Source organism: Aspergillus sclerotioniger (assembly GCF_003184525.1).
Source record: "Aspergillus sclerotioniger CBS 115572 chromosome Unknown BO94scaffold_28, whole genome shotgun sequence".
In the NCBI taxonomy this organism is placed as follows: domain Eukaryota; kingdom Fungi; phylum Ascomycota; class Eurotiomycetes; order Eurotiales; family Aspergillaceae; genus Aspergillus; species Aspergillus sclerotioniger.
In genome coordinates, this window is record NW_020291018.1 from 314,383 (window position 1) to 333,414 (window position 19,032).

At 51.2% G+C, this 19,032-nt stretch overlaps 7 protein-coding genes across 7 annotated transcripts; 5 read left to right on the plus strand and 2 right to left on the minus strand.

Annotated features, from left to right (window-relative positions):
* Positions 1–4,615: 4,615 nt before the first annotated feature.
* On the plus strand, positions 4,616–6,582 carry BO94DRAFT_499451 (sugar porter family MFS transporter). The gene is made up of 6 exons (XM_025609377.1): positions 4,616–4,673; positions 4,728–4,855; positions 4,928–5,114; positions 5,168–5,694; positions 5,748–6,038; positions 6,100–6,582. The coding sequence occupies exons 1-6, from the start codon at positions 4,649–4,651 to the stop codon at positions 6,481–6,483; spliced, it is 1,542 nt and encodes a 513-aa protein (XP_025464085.1). The 5' UTR covers positions 4,616–4,648; the 3' UTR covers positions 6,484–6,582.
* Positions 6,583–7,639: 1,057 nt separating this feature from the next.
* Positions 7,640–8,691, plus strand: BO94DRAFT_538480 (uncharacterized protein). The gene is made up of 2 exons (XM_025612498.1): positions 7,640–8,085; positions 8,142–8,691. The coding sequence occupies exons 1-2, from the start codon at positions 7,863–7,865 to the stop codon at positions 8,474–8,476; spliced, it is 558 nt and encodes a 185-aa protein (XP_025464086.1). The 5' UTR covers positions 7,640–7,862; the 3' UTR covers positions 8,477–8,691.
* A 401-nt stretch (positions 8,692–9,092) lies between these two features.
* On the plus strand, positions 9,093–9,766 carry BO94DRAFT_208616 (uncharacterized protein). Its single transcript, XM_025606135.1, has one exon. The coding sequence runs from the start codon at positions 9,206–9,208 to the stop codon at positions 9,521–9,523; it is 318 nt and encodes a 105-aa protein (XP_025464087.1). The 5' UTR covers positions 9,093–9,205; the 3' UTR covers positions 9,524–9,766.
* On the minus strand, positions 9,755–11,025 carry BO94DRAFT_559445 (putative malic acid transport protein; the record flags this gene model as incomplete). Its single annotated transcript, XM_025614069.1, has 2 exons — positions 9,755–9,970; positions 10,030–11,025. 2 exons carry the CDS (start codon positions 11,023–11,025, stop codon positions 9,755–9,757), a joined length of 1,212 nt encoding a protein of 403 aa, XP_025464088.1.
* A 1,653-nt stretch (positions 11,026–12,678) lies between these two features.
* BO94DRAFT_538483 (Zn-dependent exopeptidase) lies at positions 12,679–14,679 on the plus strand. Its single transcript, XM_025612499.1, has 3 exons — positions 12,679–13,090; positions 13,151–14,292; positions 14,360–14,679. The coding sequence occupies exons 1-3, from the start codon at positions 12,832–12,834 to the stop codon at positions 14,480–14,482; spliced, it is 1,524 nt and encodes a 507-aa protein (XP_025464089.1). The 5' UTR covers positions 12,679–12,831; the 3' UTR covers positions 14,483–14,679.
* Positions 14,680–15,776: 1,097 nt separating this feature from the next.
* BO94DRAFT_588950 (uncharacterized protein) lies at positions 15,777–16,743 on the plus strand (the record flags this gene model as incomplete). Its single annotated transcript, XM_025615917.1, has 6 exons — positions 15,777–16,024; positions 16,084–16,136; positions 16,189–16,248; positions 16,313–16,390; positions 16,445–16,522; positions 16,583–16,743. The coding sequence occupies 6 exons, from the start codon at positions 15,777–15,779 to the stop codon at positions 16,741–16,743; spliced, it is 678 nt and encodes a 225-aa protein (XP_025464090.1).
* Positions 16,744–17,978: 1,235 nt separating this feature from the next.
* BO94DRAFT_549405 (uncharacterized protein) lies at positions 17,979–18,709 on the minus strand (the record flags this gene model as incomplete). The annotated part of the gene is made up of 2 exons (XM_025613443.1): positions 17,979–18,178; positions 18,238–18,709. The coding sequence occupies 2 exons, from the start codon at positions 18,707–18,709 to the stop codon at positions 17,979–17,981; spliced, it is 672 nt and encodes a 223-aa protein (XP_025464091.1).
* Positions 18,710–19,032: the final 323 nt, after the last annotated feature.

Consider the following 19,032-nt stretch of genomic DNA (forward strand, 5'->3'; position numbering starts at 1 on the left):
AAATCAGCAAGCCTGGCCGACAACGGCCGGGTTAAGGGACATTATAACATTCTCTACGACAGCCGTGCGACACATTGCGACAGCCCGGAGCCTCCCAATCAGATCACACGCTGCAGATACCGATCTGTTGCGCAGATAAGAGGCCTTGCGTCAGGCCATTAGTGGGCTTGGCTCTTGTCCGATAGAGATAAAGATAAACCTCTAGGTCCAGTCGTATCGGTCTTGCGACATGCCGGACTGGCATCCTGCACCAGTTCGTCCGTTGTAGGAGAAGCCTTCTGGAACCTAAACTGGCCATGATCCTGAGTAGTGTTACTGATAACCTCCCCGGCCGCCAATTGCAGCCCTCCCCCGTCCCTCGTTATCAGAACCATACGGTCTGTGCCATCAGCTGATATGCATCCTCTTACAGCCTGTTGGGCAATCGGGGCTGCCGTGATATCGTCTGTCCTGCTTTGCCACAAATGATACCTCGCCGAGTGCGCCTCGCGGTTGCCCCAGGGCAGACAAGGTTACATTATGGCCCGAAAGACTTGAGCCAGGCTTGACGACCGGACGGTACGGCCAATGCGGATGAAGGCCCAGAAACAAAGTGCCCACCGATGGGGGGCCACCTCATGTCATGTCCGCGTGGGCGGCGCAAGGAGCTTGTGGGATATCCCTTGCATCATAGACATCGAGACGACCCGACGGGATCGGCGGCACACAAGGGCAACAAAGCTGGCAAGTCGCTAGCTGGGGAATGCCGGCCTGGTCCGGTCTCTAATCCATGATGCGGAGTACATGGACGTACTCCGGCCAGGCACGAGGCGAGGGAGATTGACGAGGTCGTCCAGGGGCGAGGGATCCGCTATCGGGGAGGTTATCTCGCGGTGGTGATTGTTATCTCTCCAGTCGGGGTAATCTGACGTGTACCCAGCAACGCTAGCCAACCAGAGTCAAAGCTAAATTAATTATAGCTTGGCTTCTGGGCTTAAGCTATCCGCTAGTCAATGAGCTGCTGCGCCGTCTGCATCCGGCTATCTGGGACGCCTGCTGAGTCTGGCCATTGGCTCCCTCCTACCCAATGATGGGCGTTAGACATACGTCGGCGAGAGGCGGATAGCCACGGAGAATCAGGCGTCAATGAGTATCTGTGCTTGCCACCGACCAGAAGACGGGGGACGGTGGCCGAAGTCGTACAATTTAATGCTTGGGGTTAGGCGATGTTATCGCCGACCGACGACTCGCTAGCCGATCGCGATCCGCGTCTCTAGCCCCTGTCATCTGGAGAACCACAGCATCCATCGCATCCTACCTACAATTGCAACCCTGCTCTCCAGTTATGTAGCACGTGGCAATGTGATCTATTGTTGGCAGAGGTGCAGCATGACCGAATCTCTCCGTCAATAGCTCGTCCTTCATGCCGTTCGTTCACTCACGTCCACCGCGGGTGCGATCACCCTTTAGATGGCCCCCCCTTACATTAGTCTAGACCGTTTTTGTACGGTCGCATCTGTTCATTTGACAGCCGCATGCCACGTTGAAGCCGTTTCCAGAGGTTATGCAACTGGGGGTGGTCGGGAGGGACAATAACCTCCCCTTTCCTGATTCTCGAAGAACCAAAAGGTGTCTGGCCCGGAAGTTTATTTCCTGGTCCCAACATGATTGCCTCAGTTCACCGCCGCTTCTTTGGTCAGTGGACCGCTCAGGTCTAGCGATCAGGTCGAATCTGGATGGTGCTACCAATGGATTCAATACCTCCTGCATAAGGCCTCGTCCCTTGCGTCTACTCCGGGATTTGAACCTGACACCTGCAAACGGCCGCCTTTTTCATTCGCCGCTGCCATATCGAGAAAGGCCATGGTGAGTATCGTGAGGATGGATTGGATGCGCTGCCTATTACTGACCAAGGGAATGATCACCTGGTCTATCGGACAGTTGAGCTTCAGCGTATCTAACCTCGGACACGTCATCGTATTCAATGTCCTTGCGACTGGCTCTGGCCGGGGTTAGCTGGATGTTGGCTTTCTTCATTGGGAAAATGCAGGCTTCTTCTTTTCGTCGTACCGATATGCAGTAGTGGCCGACAAGTGGCAAGTGTCGTAGTAAGCATATTAGTGATCTGAAACTCGATAGCTATTGGCCTGGAAGTTTAATTGGAACGGTTGAAGTGACAGCGGCTAGTCATTCCTGCCCCCCAGGTGGCACGGCATGGTTGAATGAAGGAGCTGGTATAGAGTCATGGCTCAAAATGATTGATCCAAAGCAAATAACGGTAGGCTTTGAATTGGATGTTGACAAACGGATTGGTCTTCATTCCAGAAATGATGGATCGCCAAGATGGACACGTTGTGGTCGAGCACATGTAATGAGAACCCCTGATGCCAAAACCTTCGTGGTGAATATCTCAGCTAGGTCCTGAAGTGTAATATATGAAATCAAAACGAAGGTAGCATGTAGGGGGGGAATGATTGTTTTTCTTGAAGTGCTGTTGGTGAGTCATGCTCTACGCCCTTCACAGAGTCTAACCGTGGCTAGGGCCCCCACCTTGGATGACAGTTAGATCCCGGGTCCGAAACATTTATGACAGGAACTAATCCGGGACTAGTGGGAATGGGACCGGTCCTTCCATGGCAAGGGATACCTCTATATCTCTGCCATTATGCGCCAAAAGGCAGTTGCCACATTTATCACACTCCTGCCCGTCGGGTAGATGCATTAAGGGATCGTGCAAATCCCCGTCTAGCGTTCATCAAAGCCCTACTTGGCTATTTCATCTGACACTTGTTAGCTGTATTGGGACAATATAGCCGTACACATAGATGACTCTCATTCTCCCTCACGGTTCAAGTCTCCTACTGCAAGCTGTGAGAATTTTGCTTGGGCCAAGAACCGCAGTTGGATAGCCGAAGACTTGCTAGCTCCATGAGACTTTGTGACGCATCTATGGCTATACATTATAGCCTCGAAGACCATATAGTGGCTGAGAGAGGATCAAACATCGTGCCTGTTGCCAAGCATTGGCCAGTCGCGAAAGGGCAAGCAATCGAGTGTCGGTCAACCTTATCCATCCTAAAGATGCATGTGAGGTAGCTGAAATCGAATAAATGCTCCATCGTTATTCAATCCTTGAAGAATGTTGCAGCTTATGGATCGGTTACACTGGAGAGCTTGAAAGTACCTGTGGTACGCTTTGTCCCACTTTCTACAGTTGCCTGAACTCGTGGCCGCTGTAGGTAATGTTATTGAACACTCCGTCGCAGCAGACAAAGACAGACACTCCGAACGGGGGTATAGCGATGCAGGACTGATCATAGCCGCAGGCGCGATATTGGCTGACGGATCAAGTAAGTACAGCAGGTTGGGTCTATAGGCTGATATAACAACCTTCTAGCCGATACTTTGTCGTTGGTTTGAGCCCAAGGCCACAAAATTACTGGAATTGCAACAGCCTGGGCACCGGCAGTAGCGATTGCTTTACGGGTGATTGATCGGAACTATCAGGAGGATATATCCCCTAACATAATCGTTTGGTTCCGCTAGCGTTCCTTCGTTCGATTTGCACACAGCACAATGAGTCATACGAGCATAGCTGGGGAAAGACTAGCGAGGTCCATGACCTCATCGGCTGGGGTCGGTAATTTGATCGAGCTCAATCTGCAGAGAAGCTAGGACCAGCCTACAACTTGACCCATGCTCTCCGAATGGTCACAAGAGGGTTCCCGGGTAACGTGCAATGGAGCCTTGCAAGGAACTAAAATGGTCGAATGTTTTCATTTGTCAATCCAGTCACGCCCAGGCAACCATGCTGGACGCCAGGCATGTTCTTCTGTTGGACTTTGGGCAGTCTGTCGAGGTATCATCCAGACTAGATGGGCATCGAGGCCATCACATGAACGACAGCAGTACCAAGCGATGGAGGGAAAAGGGCAATCAAGAAAGAGCGACCAAACGAAGATGCATAAGCTCCTTTATGGCTAGTAGCCACAAGGATATAAGAGCGTTGATTGCATATGGCCAGAGAACAGCTCCGTACCCCGGTCCGACGTCTAGACCAAGATTGCCGTGCTTCTTTTCCGGCCCGGTATGCACCTCGTTCGTGGCAATGCGTCAGCCCCCGGCTAGAATGACCCGTCAGAACTCCAGGGAGCCGGCTGCGATGACGAAGGTCTGGTGGTAATGATTTCTCCGCCTGGGGTCTCCAGGATTGGACCCTCCGCGTGCTGGGCAGGCGACATCTACCCGACCTCGGTTAAAAAGGGATTAATCCGGAGGACAGGGCACGAACAGGGAAAATCTCCGTGGCAGAATCAACCGACTGGATCTGGGGCCCCGAAGCCCTCCACTCGGGACGCGGAGCCCTGCCGTCCCCGGATCCTGTGATTCGTGCTCCATCAAGAATCCCCGGACCTCCGCATTACGGTCGGCGATCCTTTCTCCTTCCAGCTGGCCCGGCCATGCGTGTCTCGCACCACCCACCTCCGCACCCGGTCCGCCTGTGACGACACGGCGTGCAAGCCAATCCCATACCATCGGCGAGATGCAGCTTCGGAAGCTAGGCCATCGTCCTCTATAAATGTGGCCCGTATCCCGGGTTCGGTTCTCCGCCTCTGAACCCGGTTGAAGTCCAGTCATTGTGGACAGCTCGGTGTGACCGCTGGACATCATGTATCGCATTTCAAATATCTACGGTACATCTGGGTTCCTGGTGACAGTCATTCTCTCGTGCTGACCGTGGTATATAGTCCTGGCTGCCTTCGGCACCATTGGCGGTGCTTTGTTCGGTTTCGATGTCAGTTCGATGAGTGCTTGGATTGGCACTGACCAATATCTGGAGTATTTTCACCATCCCGACTCGGACTTGCAGGGTGGCGTAAGTAGTTCTTCCTCGTCGGGAGTATCATTGCAGGCAGATAAATGCTAATCACTGGTGGATTCACTATAGATCACCGCGTCCATGTCCGCTGGCTCCTTTGCCGGTGCCCTCGCGGCAGGATTCCTCTCAGACAGAATCGGGCGTCGTTACTCGCTCATGATTGCGTGTTGTATCTGGGTCATTGGCGCTGCCATTCAATGTAGTGCCCAGAATGTGGCTCATCTGGTGGCCGGGCGAGTGATCAGCGGTCTGGCCGGTATTGCCCCCAACGTCCTCTGCGATCGGCTACATGCTAAACAGCTTTTCTAGTTGGTATCACTTCCTCCCAGGTCTGCGTCTATCTAGCCGAATTAGCGCCCGCCCGCATCCGTGGTCGCATTGTCGGTATCCAGCAATGGGCTATCGAATGGGGTATGCTCATCATGTATCTCATTTCCTACGGATGTGGAAAAGGACTGGCGGGAGCTGCCTCCTTTCGCGTTTCATGGGGTGTTCAGGGTGTCCCTGCCCTCATTCTGCTTGCTGCGCTACAGTTTTTCCCTGAGTCTCCTCGTTGGTTGGCGAGTAAGGAGCGCTGGGAGGAGGCTCTAGACGTTTTGGCCATGCTTCACGCCAAGGGCGACCGTAACGACCCCGTGGTCCAAGTAGAATTTGAAGAGGTGCGGGAGGCAGCACGCATTGCCCAGGAGGCAAAGGATATCTCATTCCTTTCGTTATTCGGGCCCAAGATGTGGCAGCGAACTGTCTGTGGTGTCAGCGCCCAAGTCTGGCAGCAGTTGCTGGGAGGAAACGTTGCCATGTACTACGTTGTGTACATCTTCAACATGGCTGGAATGGTAAGTCAGATTCGTCATCACACGCAGATTCTGAGACTCACACAGTTGTATAGTCTGGAAACACCACTCTATATTCATCCGCCATTCAGTACGTGATCTTCTTGGTCACCACCGGGTCCATCCTGCCATTTGTTGATCGCATCGGTCGACGAATTCTGCTCCTTACCGGATCAGTTCTCTGCATGGCCTGCCATTTTACTATTGCCGCTCTAATGGCCACGCGTGGACACCACGTTGACTCCGTTGACGGCAATGCGAACCTGAGGTGGTCAATCACCGGCCCTCCGGGTAAAGGTGTCATTGCTGTCTCCTACATTTTTGTGGCCGTTTACGGTTTCACTTGGGTATGCTGGCTCGCTCTTCCCTAAATCGATAGAAACAGAAGCTGACATAGACATGTTGTAGGCTCCTGTGGCGTGGGTTTATGCGTCGGAAGTCTTCCCTCTGAAATATCGTGCGAAGGGTGTTGGTCTCGCGGCCGCCGGAAACTGGATCTTCAACTTTGCCTTGGCTTACTTTGTGGCACCGGCATTCACCAACATCCAGTGGAAGACCTACATTATCTTCGGGGTGTTCTGCACTGTTATGACGTTCCATGTGTTCTTCTTCTACCCGGAGACGGCTCGCCGGTCGCTTGAGGATATTGACTTGATGTTCGAGACCAAGCTGAGTCCCTGGAGGACGAGTCAGCTCCCTGATCGGTTCGGGGAGGAGGTTGAGCGACATCGGCAGAAGAGTGTTGGGGAGCACGAGAAGGAGATTGTGTCGACACATGATGAAATGGCGTGATAAACTGCATTGCTTTGTTGGGTCAGCGTTGATATGTACTAGAGGGACTGATTGTTTGGAACCATAGACAAATCGTGATCTATCTAGATTACAACTGACCGAATCATGGTTAATTCAGGCTCTGCATGACTGGATGGTTGATGTAGAGTAGTTGAAGTCGGCTCGCTGAGGCAGAGCAACTTCACTTCACCACCGACGGCGAGGTGCCTGGCCGGGATCATGTGCCACCACTTGGCGTGAACTCCTAGCCAGAGGGACTGTTGGCCTACAGTGCGATATCTGGTACCTACCCGCATTCTATTTACTACTATGCTAAGGTCATCTCTACCCATATCAATCAATTCGTGTAGCCCTACTGGGCCAAGCCCGGATTGATTCTGCCATATTCGCTCCCCACATACTTCTATTTACTGAATCCTTCCTATTTTATTCCACTCACAATTACCGTTTGTATGAAACCTACAGCTCAGCTTCACAACAATCCAAGGACATATGTGGCCTTAACAACGCTAATTCCTAACCCAAGGGGAACTCATATCTCATAACAGTGTCCTAATTGGCTATACTATGTAGATAGCCGCTAACTTCATCAAAACTAAAAAAGGACCTTTGGGGAATCGATGCGATCGAAAGTTCGAGCGGCTGTGCAGGAACAGCTACCATGAATATTGCCGATTGGTGGAAAATCAAAAAGCCGTATAATATAGCCGGTTCAGGTCAAGACGCACAGTTACATAAGCTGTGCAGGTTTCCCACCATGAAGGCTAATATGGACGGGAGAGGTCGGCAGCACGCAGTAGTGAGAAAAGCCAGGAACAGTCTATATGCCATCTGTGATGAGGATTCGGATGATAACGCCATCTAGCCTCTTAACTGGGTAAAGTGTCAAGACCAGGCTCAGTCATACAGCGGCAATTCCACCCCGCATTGGCGTTAAAGTGTTAGGAAATGTTTTTGGGGGTTAGATATCAGTCAAAAGAGAGGTCTAACAACTCTGATTGAATTATCCTGGGGCTGCTAGACAAAACGACGCTTCACTCAGACTCAGTAAACGAAGAGGCACGCACCCGATGCTGGGTGCCAGGCGGGATGACGTCATTACTTGGGCCCCTCGGCGCGTCCTCACAATGTGCGCCTCCATCTCTCCAGTCCACTGGAGACGGACCACGCTCAACGCCATCTGCCAAGCCCTGACGTCTACTCTGAGATCTACTGCGTGGAATCCCTGCATTGCGAATATCCGCACACGTCATGCCCTTTCATCATCCATCTATATCTGACCCCATGAAGAGGAACGACACTCGGAATCATTGTCCATCAACATCCCACCCCTTCTAGCTAGATTCCCCTATCGTCTATCGAACCTCTCAATAACCACAATGGATACCATCAAGCAAGCCACCGTTACACTCAACCATACCGAAGAAGAGCAACGGCAGCTGTACAACAGCCTCCCCACCGAGCAACGCAACAATCAATCGTTCACCGAATGGGTCAAGGAAGCCTACAATGAGCAGTACGAGAAGTGGATGCCCTGGCTAGAGGACCAATACCTAAAATGGTTCGGAAAAGGCGACAACAAGGCCTCCTATGTGACCAAGGGTAAGGCAACTTTGACCCGTTATCCGCTGGCGCGTTGACTAATTAACCCCCACCAGACAATCTGTCCAAGACGAAGGTCACCGGCGTGAAACAGGTCGATCAAATCCAAGATGACGTGCATCAGTTGGTCGGAAATCAACTAGGCGACAACGGTCTCCTGGCTCCCGTGGGGAATATGGCCTCGAAGGAGGGCATTAATCGTGCCGAGAGGGGAGGGAAAGATGATAATGGCTCGTATGGAGGACCTCTGGGAGGCGTGACGGATCCTGTTGTCGATAGCTCCAAGCGTGCGGGTCAGGGACTATCTTCTGGAATTCAATCGGCCGGGTCCTCCCTTGCTGGTGGGGCGAAGAGTGTAGGGAGTGTCATACCTGGATTCGGTAGCAAGTGATGGGGGCTCTTTGGCTCGTGTCGGATTATGTGATATGATTTATGATTTGATGGCTGATATGGTGTTTTATTCATTGATTCTTTCTGTCATGGCCCTTCTACTCACTTATTTCCTTCTTTCGATTTCATGTACGATCTACGTTGTGTATTACCTAGCTATTCTTTCTCGAACATACGTCCATCCCAACCACAGACATTAAATGTAAATAACATATCCATAACTCCTCATCAACGCACTCTCCGTACCACGAGAATAACAAGACAATACAGGTTATTCCTCCAAATGATGAACGCTCGGCTCCATCTCAAAGCTAAAGTAAGCAGGGCGATACCTTTGTTCAAAGGCTAATCACAAACCCAATTACACAAACTTGCGCGACATGACCCACTCCGCCCATTCAAGAGTGCCAGTTCTTTGTTACGCTTCTGCGAGACCAGGGGTATCCAGATATTTAGACATGTCGGCATGAGAAGGCACAATGGTGACGAAGCGGGCTGCGTCATGGGTTAGGTAGCTTCAACGTCAGGATACGAGCAATAACTGGCGTGGGTAGAGAATATATTACTGCTGGATTGGGTAATGGAATTTGCTGGGAGGTTATGAGATCTTACTATTGGGAAAACGAACAAAGTCCGAGTGAATAGTAAGTTCTCCCGAACACACCTTCGGCCACTGCAATCATAATAGAAAATGCCAACACTCTAAAGACACAACCACATAAGCATCAAAATGCCGCACACAAAGACCGAAACAGGAATCCGCTATCCTCAAGACGAAGAACAGAGGCGACGTCTTCGCAACACCACCCAGGATCAAAGAGCCTCACAACGATTCCAGGATGCGTCGCAATCGGCTGGTGAGAGAGCCCAAGCAGCAGATCCGACTTCGAACTGGGGCCCAGAGGAGATGTTCGAGACCACGGTGGACCAGTACGGCAATCCCGTCACTGATCAATGGTCTTTTACCGATGGCGCTAAGATGAAGAAAGGCGTGTCGGGTCAGGATGAGGCCGATGCGTTCGAGGCAGCGAATAACAGTTTTGATTGAGTTCGTTGTGGGAAGCTGCAGGTTCTGACGTCGATGTATTCTGTTAAATTGCGCCTGATGCTCTGCCGGCCCAGTAAATAAAGCAATACACTCAAAAAGTGAATTTTAGGGCCATGGAATGGACAGGCTGTCATGCATCATGAGTGTGCGGTTTTAAGTCGATTGCAAGGAATCTCCAAAATATGAAATTTCATGAAGCTCGTATGAAAGCATGACTTGTAGTTGTTCGAGTCAAACCTGCTTGTCAACTTCACCAGCCTGGTAGTGGCCTACCCGCCATCCATATTGAAGTGAGCAGATCTTCCCCGTGATCAAGCCTTTGATAGTAAGGACGTGATTCACAATGCATATAATGAGAAGCAAGAGAAGCAGCACCGTCGACCACACCTTGAATGCGGGAGACTCCATGGCCTTCCCGAGCTCCACTGCCGCATTGGTATAGACACCCTTGAAATGCTGTTAGACGGACTATCGCACTTAGGGGTTCACACTGAGGCCCTACTCACCCACGGAAACACCAGCGACCATGCCGACAGTGAGTAGCGCGTTTTCCGCCAGCCTCCTGGTTGCTTAAAGACCGTATGTAGAATACTTAAGATGGCGTAGCCCCACCAAAATGTCCCGTATCCCCAAGACAGCAACCCGGCGAACTGACTGGTATATCCAATTGGGATCGCTGCTTCAGCAGACAAAAAGGTCCCGCGGTCATACTGTGCGAATGCCCCTGAGCGCACCACGCGACCGAGAGCTAGGAGGGCGAAACTGGCTTGTCCAAATGGACCACAAAGAATCATATCTTGATAGACCTGATTCATGGGCAAGAATTCCCGTTCAAAGAGACGGGCGACAAAGACATCGTCAAAGGCCATGGCCAAGGGGATGCTGATACCAATTTCCAGGTATGCTACAATAATAATCGGAACTTGTAGTCGGGCGCTGACTCCGCTATATTCACACACAACGCCCCCACCGGAAGCAGAGGTCAAGGAGGATATTAGCGGGAGGAGTATGGAAGGTACAATAGCTTTGATCCCCGGGGATTGGAGATTGATGAAGATGTACGGTATGCCCATGACAGCAATTACCGCCATGGCCGTGTTGATCCACCATAGCACGTATGAAGCCATCGGCCATCCTGCGCCCCAGTCCTGAGCTACAGTCAAGGCGATCATCTGAATAATAGTCGTGAAGGTGATGGAGATGCTGGCGAGGCAAGATGTCTCGACCATGCTTGTCCGGAGTGCACGCGCGACGCAACGCGGATACATGACGATTCGTGCAAGATAGATGGACAGGCATAGTGCCAGCAAGACAATCGTATAGACCCAGACTATCCTAGAGAGGACCTGCAAGCCATCGAACTGATAATCTAATCGATGGAGGATAACGGCGATAATACCCGTACCTTGGGGTATAAGAAACCACTGCGAGGAAAAGCTGCATATTGCAATAGATAGTGGTTTTGTGGGTTGTCGAGTTTCCTGGCCCTCATTGTCGGGCATTTCGCTGGAAAAAGTCCAGAGTATGCCATATGAGAGTATGAGATGACTTTAGCCAGCTTGTCTTCTCGGAAGGCAATTTAGAGTGACTGACAATGAGTTAGAAATGACATCATGTCAAATGCTCTTCATCACCATGGGCAAGATGAGGATTGCTTAAACTCTTAGGAGAAAGACATTTCACCACCACGGTTTGACCGCAAACAGCTGTGCTCAAAACTCGGATGAGGCCGAAGTGACGTAACACGATCCACGAGGATCTGAGTTCGGTACATTTCATCCTCTCCGGTTTTGACAGAGGTCCTTGACATTCACTGTCGAACGAAATGCGTACCTGGCGTCTAGAAGTGAGGTCCAGACTAACAGTGACTGCAGTCGGGGTTCACTTTACCGGAAATAGAGTGAGGAAAGCTTGGCATACCCTAGTACATAATTCTATTGAGTTTTTACGAACACTCGCAATGAGTAGGGAAGCCACATATACAGCAGCGCAGGTGACCGGGATATTAATGTCAAAAATGGAAGGGGAACAGGCGCACGAAGGCACACGACGTATCCGATCAACGGAGGCCTGAGGGGGTTGCATGGACGGGTCTTTGCTGAAACCATATGGAAGCGCAGCTTAGCCATCATGGGTGAACATCGTAATTTAGTGTCAACATAACTCAACGTAAGGCTACTTATTGGTCAGTTTGGCTCAAACGGCCACTCATTTGTCACGAGGGGCGACAACGATGTGCCTTGTGAGAGGCTGTACGGAATAATGCAGCTCGTAACGAGCCATACCCATTGCGCCCGCTATAGGTCGGGCCAGCAGTCCCTAGAAGGGTGGCAGGATTTGCCCCCAGATGCGACGCGGGGTTGAACATGGCCATACGTAGGACAATCGCAGCACCTTCTCTCTAATTGGTAGACTGCTCATTTCGCAGAGACGGGAACCCTCGACTGTGTACCGCAACCGCTCTCACAAACATCCGTGAGTCGTTCGGCGGGATGCCCACCCGGGTCATATGCCGACGTCAACTACTCCGTACGTTTATTCTTGTTTCGGGTATGACAGTATGTCTAACTCAAATGGACCATCGACTCTGCTCTCGCATGGACAGACTGCAGGGCCCGGTCCACTCAGGCTAATCGTTGTTCAATCCTAGCCCAGGGTCGGCAAAACGGAAACCTGACTGTCTGGCCTCTGACATCGGGATGAAATTCGCCTTGTGAGATGAGATGCAGACCCAAATCTCTCCGGTTACTCGACTTTGGTAGATCAAGGGACCCGCTCGGTTCGGGAGCGGAAGCCCGGTGCTTGCCGTCCGACATTACGGGAGGGCGTGTACGTTATGGAGGCAAGGGACACGATTCCTGGTCAACACTAGGGTGATTGCAAATTAGTGAGAATTTGTCAATGACACATGGGCGTGGAGGATGGCACTTGCAATGGAGCAATGGAGTAATGGAACAACCGCGACCACTCGGGTATTGGCGTGAGGATGGCGTGTGGAGGATGAATGCTGATCAAGAACCTCGGGATGGAGATGACGCGACTTGCACTAACCCCGATCAGGCAGGTCAGGTGCCTGTCCGTACTGGGATCTATCTTATCGTTATCAGCTGACTGGTTCCTGGCCGAGCTCCTCTTCCAGCTCCGGCCGTATTTAAGTTCCAACCAGTCATCGCTGGCTCTCCTCTGCTCTCCTTCGCTCTCCTTTCTCCCCAGCCTCCCTCTTGTAGGCTCCTTCTCCTTCTCTTACAGAGCACTAGATCACCTATTCTTCTCATCTATCCTTCCTCGTCTATTCTTCCGCGCCCATCATGCGCATTGACTCCGCAACGCTACCTCTGGTCCCAATGCTCTTGGGCCAGGTAGGTGCTCTACAACTGCCCCTGCTGCAAAGCTCCGAATCCCATTCGCAGTCTCCGATCACGGGCGACAAGCCCCTGGTCAGCTCCCCGCTGCTGCAGGAACAGGTCAAGGCAGAGAACTTGCTGAGCCGGGCCCGGCACCTGTACAAAATTGCGGAGCTGGGACAGGATGAGTATAACCATCCCACCCGGGTCATTGGTAGCAAAGGTAATCTACTTTCATTCCCCTGGGAGGCAGCAACTCGGTTCTCTTTCTCACTTTCCTCAGGTCATCTAGGTACTCTCGACTACATCTACTCGTCCCTTCTCGAACTCGGTGACTACTATACTGTCTCCAATCAGTCCTTCCCTGCCGTGACGGGAAACGTCTTCGAGTCTCGTCTCGTCCTTGGCCACGATGTTCCTAAGTCAGCTACGCCGATGGGCCTAACGCCCCCGACCCACAACAAAGAACCGGTGTATGGTCCTGTGGTTGCGGTATCCAATCTTGGGTGCGAAGCCTCGGACTACCCTTCCAATTTGACCGGTGCTGTTGCATTTATTAGTCGAGGAAGTTGTCCTTTTGGAACCAAGTCGGAGTTGGCCGGTAAGGCCGGTGCCATCGCTGCTGTCGTCTACAACAACGAGCCAGGCGACCTGAGTGGAACGCTGGGAAACCCGACCCCCGACCATGTTGCTACTTTTGGCATCTCGGACACTGATGCAGCCCCAGTCCTGGAGAAGTTAAAGAAGGGCGAGAAAGTTGATGCCATTGCTTACATGGACGCGATAGTTGAGTCCATCAACACTACAAACATCATCGCGCAGACCACGGAAGGTGACGCCAACAACTGTGTCATGCTGGGCGGCCACAGTGACAGTGTGGCTGAGGGCCCGGGTATCAACGACGATGGATCCGGAAGCCTGACCCTTCTGGAACTTGCGACTCTGCTCACCCAATACCGTGTGAACAACTGCGTGCGTTTTGCCTGGTGGGCCGCAGAGGAGGAAGGCCTTCTCGGATCCGACTACTATGTCTCTGTTCTCACCCCAGACGAGAACCGGAAGATCCGCCTCTTCATGGACTACGACATGCTCGCCTCGCCCAATTTCGCATACCAGGTGTATAATGCCACCAATGCCGTGAATCCCGAGGGATCCGAAGAGCTTCGTGATCTGTATACCGGCTTCTACGAGGATCACGGCTTCAACTACACGTACATCCCGTTCGATGGACGGAGCGACTACGATGCCTTCATCCGTCACGGTATCCCTGGTGGGGGGATTGCCACAGGCGCTGAGGGAATTAAGACGGTTGAGGAGGAGAGCATGTTTGGGGGTGTCGCTGGTCAATGGTATGACCCATGCTACCATCAGCTCTGCGACACCGTGGCCAATTTGAACATGACTGCGTGGGAGTGGAACACTAAGGTAGGACGGTGTCTCGATCGGTAACCCTTATGCGGGACATTTTTGCTAACATGCTGGTTTCTGGCAGCTCGTCGCTCACTCCATTGCGACCTACGCCAGGTCCTTTGATGGATTCCCGGAACGCACCAACGAAATCAGCGTCTCAGCCTCTGAGCAACCAAAGTACCACGGCAATTCCCTGCAGCTTTAAGCCCCTTGCAGTATGTTTCTTTCTTTCGCAGATACAAGCTCCATGGTCAGAATCAGTCACAACATTGTACCCGATCTCTCAGTAGGATATCTGCAGATACGGGTTTAGGGCCGCTAATCTAATGAAGAAGACTAATCTGATTATATCGTAGGGCTCATTGATCGTGCCGACTGTTCGTAGGAAGACGTATAGTGTATCCGCTCAATTAGATTGGTCTCTTGGGTGGGCTTTTATGCCATGTAAACATCCTTTGAGAGGCGGTTGTCTGAGAAGGCGCTTACAGCATGACCTGATGCTATTCAGTCCAGGCAGTTGATAATATATGCCGTTCCCCACCACATAAAGATGTCAAATCGCCCCTTTGCGCCATACGATCTACCCCATCGCGATCATTGTTGTTCTTGAATTTTACCCCTGCCACCCCGACAACCTTCATTTGAAATGCAATTAGCTCAGTGTCAAGGTGTGTAATGGATCTACATGGGAAACACGTGCTGATTCTATCTTGGATATCCAGGCATAAATCACCAGACACAAGGACCCATGAACTCTAGATATCTATCCCTCGGGTCTTTCTAGGCTAGTCATTATCGGGGTATAACGGGGTCGTTCCGACAGATTTATCTTTGGCGGTGGAACTGTTCGCTCGGAATGGTCTCAGCAGAGTGGCCTTACGACGAAGACTGAGACATGGAACTTGACAGACCTTTATTGATATCATCGTTATAATTGCCTGTCAAGGGGTGTAAATGATTCAGGGACATCATCCCCGTCAATATCTCGGAGCTACATTTCCTATTCGTGCAAAAACGGCATTCTGCCCTACAGCCAGTGGTGCGGGCAATATTCCGAAGCCGCAAGCCTAACATCTTTTACACCAGTCGGGGCATGGATCTACATTTCAGGGGCCCTGTTGAAACGACGGTGGGCTTCGGAGTGTAGGGGATTGACACTAGGGCCCGCCTGGAACGACGCTAGAATCCCCCAGGGTCTGCGGACTACCAAATGTGGAGATCTTGAACCGACTTGAAACGACTCTGTCCCGGAAATATCTGCAGAGCAGGGATCCAGAACATGAAATGGAGACGGATCAGTTGATCGTGTCTAGTGATACTCCATCATGAAGTGGAGGTCTCTCCTTTGTTTGGAAGACACGGGCAGCACTCCTTTACCTTTTGAATCCGGTTCTATAAAACCGGGGTAGACCCAGCATGAGAAATGAGACAGGCATATCCAAACCATCTATTAAAGACCGATTTTATTACCTCTTTCACAAAGAACTCCCCAAATCACAATGCGTGGAATCGAAGCCCTTGCCTTCCTGGCCGCTATCGGAGCCGCTCACGGCCAAAGCACGGTCGGCTTTGGGCCCTATTTCTCCCTTGGACCTACTCAGTCGTGGATTCGTGAGGCCAATACCACCTTGGTCTTGCCGGAAGCCCCTAGCCCCCAGAAGGACCGTCTGGCCCTCTGGCCGGGCATGGGAACCAGCGGCGGAGATCTGATCCAGGCTCTGGCTGTCTCGTTCTCTGACCCCAACGCGTAAGTTCATGACGGGATGCGAGTGCCGTGATTAGAGCGATTGCTAAATTCTTCTGCAGCAACTGCGGCGCCAGCGCCGGTCAATGGTGCACCTGGGCTAGTACTCTCGAAGGTAGTTCCCCACAGTCCGATCATCATGGCAGCTGTAAGGCTGACTTGGGCAGGCACGCAACTGGGTGGCAAGGAAGTCGCGGCTTCTGCTGGTGACAAGATTACCATGCATTGTAAGTCTCTCTCAACTGTCCCTGCAACACGCCTCAGGTCCCAGGCTCACGCGCATCCGAATAGACAAGTACAACGACAGCACAGGCAAGTACGACCAGACAGTCTCGATCAACGGCGAAGTTGTGTCCACCCTCTCGACCAGTAAGTGCTCCCTTCAATGCTATAGCTCGTTGTTTGCAAACTAATAGCCACCAGGCTCCGGACAAGCCCAGGGCTGGGGAACGGCGGTCGAATGCCAGGACGACGCATGCCAAAGCACCGCAGCGGCTCACGGTAAGTCTTATATCATATCACTCCATTGCCGTATAGAAGAGTGCTAAGAGGAGACCTCAGAATACCTTGACACCACCATCATCCTGAACGCCCAAGACAGCACATTCGGCAACACCCTAGCCATCAATGAGGCCACCTCGTCCGAACTGACAACCTCGGACAACGGCAAGACCTGGACGGTCTCGACCATCAACGTCAACTCACACACCTACGACCTTTGAGAGTTTAGTGGAGTTTTTGTATATAACTTAACATATTGTGAATAAAACGTAGTCAGCCACTTGTCATTTAGAATAATTGATGAGGTTAGCTTCCTTCCGGCGTAGTCACCCGGGAGTGCCCTGGATGCTAAATGATCTTAAGCCACTGCACGTGGCTCTTCTCATATGTCACCCGAACCCTGAGGCTTGGTCGGGACTTTTAATTTGGTGGGGCAAAGATCAAGTGCGCTACTAGTTTAGTACAGTATCCAAATACTAGTACTAAGACCTAAGAGGCTGAACAACGCAGCCAATCCCTGATAACAAATAGCCACGGGGAAGTAGGAGGCCTGAAAAACTTGCCTACGCTTAGGTCTACCTAGAATTTTAACCGTATCGCGTCACCATCAACAAGTAGACCCTCTAATCCCAGTGATACCACACCAATGTGCATAATATATTCCTAAGCAATTCTTGAACCACGCACCCAGTATTAAATTTATTTTTTTCGTACAGATCATCCATTCCGATGTAGTGAATGAGAATCTCCTTATCTTCCCCGTCCCGGGATTGATTGCCTTTTTTTCTCTCTCGGGATTTGGCACGACAAAAAGGCAGCCTAATCTAGAGACTAGTGGATCACTACACAGAACTATAATCTGCCCCTCCTCAGCTCCTTTCTGCCACCTTCTTTTTCTTCAATTCTACAGAGATCGAAATCATTCAAAGATTTCTATTGTTGCTTTTTTTGTGTCTATAGCCATTCAGATGGACTCCAACTCATCAAAGCAGATCATAGACAAAGAACGGCGATGTTCGGGAACCATGAGCGATAGGCAGCAACAGAAGAAAATATGGCGTGGTGTTCAGCTCCAGCCACACGCCTATGCGGGGCTAGAAGGCTGAGATGGCACCATCGCCGGTTCTCATCCGTTATTGGTTCGAACTGTCTTTCGACTAGTCAAATAAGACTATCATGTGGCTCTTTTGCCTTTTGCTTTTTAGGGAAGAGGGGCGTGCTTATCGTAGGCATTACTTGACATGAAGGCAGTTGCTTTCCAAGGATTATGACGCATGAAATCTGACTGCAATTGACCTACGCTTGGTTGAATCTATATTGGAATCCTCTACAACTACTCAGGATGCACTTATCCAGTCAAAACGTAATTATTATGAGATTGGATTGAATAGGTATCAGACAATAATATTCATGGCGCTGAAAACAGCCGTAAACCATTCACAACCATTGATACACCTTACATGTACCGGTCAACCTCGCTGTTGATACCCTGGTTAACGGCACTATCCATGCCGGAAGGAATGTACTGATCAACCTTCTGGTCAACCATGGAGTCCACAAAGTTGCTTCCAGAGTTACCACTCTGGCCATTGTTGGAGTTGTTTCCGCTGTTTCCGCTGTTTCCGCTGTTTCCGCTGTTGTTGCCGCCCAGGAATCCTAATGAAAGCCCATTGTCAGATATCATTTTCAGGAAATTCAATGATGGAGAAACAAACCCTCAGCCTTGCTCATCAAACCCCCAAAGCCACCAGAGGAGCTGCCTCCCTGGTTGTTCGACTGGCCGTAAGAGTCGTTTCCACCGTTCGAGCCACCATAGTTATCGCTGTTGTTGTTACCGCCGTATCCGGAGTTGTTGGAGTTGTTGTTTCCGTAGCTGGAGTCATTGTTACCTCCGAAGCCAGAGTTGTTGTTGTCGTTGCCGCCGTAGCTGGAGTCGTTGCCTCCGAAGCCAGAGTTGTTGTTGTTGCCTCCATAGTTGGAGTCGTTGTTACCTCCGTAGCTGGAATCGTTGTTACCTCCGAAGCCAGAGTTGTTGTTGTTTCCGCCGTAGCCAGAGTCGTTGTTGCCACCGTATCCAGAGTCATTGCCTCCAAATCCAGAGTTGTTTCCTCCGAAGCCAGAGTTGTTGCCTCCAAAGTCGTTACCACCACCGTTACCACCGAAGTTGTTCTGACCGTAGGAGTCCATTATGAAGGATTGAAAAGGAGAATTGAGATGACTAAACTGAACGGTATGTGTGAGAGAGATAGAGACGTGCGCAACTGAAGATCAGACAGATACCGAGATACAGAGAAAAAGAAGGAAGGGCAATGCCGGCTTTTAAGCCAGCACCAGCAGCTGAACCCCTCTTTTCCCCTATGTTTCCGCACCAATTCTTCGCCACCAATTCCCCTCCTCCTTAGCTCTCAACCCTCAGCCCTGAGACCAACTAGTCCCGACTCAGCGAGCCCAAAAGTCAGTATGATGTCAAGTCCCTGTTAGCGAGGAAGCTAAGCTCTCCCTAGGGGATC

What these genes read in the sequence shown, in the direction of transcription:
- BO94DRAFT_499451 (XM_025609377.1), top strand. Translation starts at nt 4,649, where the DNA reads ATGTATCGCATTTCAAATATCTACG. An exon ending in TCTTCAACATGGCTGGAATG is followed by an intron (nt 5,695 to 5,747) that starts GTAAGTCAGATT and finishes ACAGTTGTATAG; the next exon opens with TCTGGAAACACCACTCTATA. An exon ending in CCGTTTACGGTTTCACTTGG is followed by an intron (nt 6,039 to 6,099) that starts GTATGCTGGCTC and finishes GACATGTTGTAG; the next exon opens with GCTCCTGTGGCGTGGGTTTA.
- BO94DRAFT_538480 (XM_025612498.1), top strand. Translation starts at nt 7,863, where the DNA reads ATGGATACCATCAAGCAAGCCACCGTTACACTCAACCATACCGAAGAA. An exon ending in GGCCTCCTATGTGACCAAGG is followed by an intron (nt 8,086 to 8,141) that starts GTAAGGCAACTT and finishes AACCCCCACCAG; the next exon opens with ACAATCTGTCCAAGACGAAG.
- BO94DRAFT_208616 (XM_025606135.1), top strand. Translation starts at nt 9,206, where the DNA reads ATGCCGCACACAAAGACCGAAACAGGAATCCGCTATCCTCAAGACGAA.
- BO94DRAFT_538483 (XM_025612499.1), top strand. Translation starts at nt 12,832, where the DNA reads ATGCGCATTGACTCCGCAACGCTACCTCTGGTCCCAATGCTCTTGGGC. An exon ending in CCGGGTCATTGGTAGCAAAG is followed by an intron (nt 13,091 to 13,150) that starts GTAATCTACTTT and finishes CACTTTCCTCAG; the next exon opens with GTCATCTAGGTACTCTCGAC. An exon ending in CGTGGGAGTGGAACACTAAG is followed by an intron (nt 14,293 to 14,359) that starts GTAGGACGGTGT and finishes GGTTTCTGGCAG; the next exon opens with CTCGTCGCTCACTCCATTGC.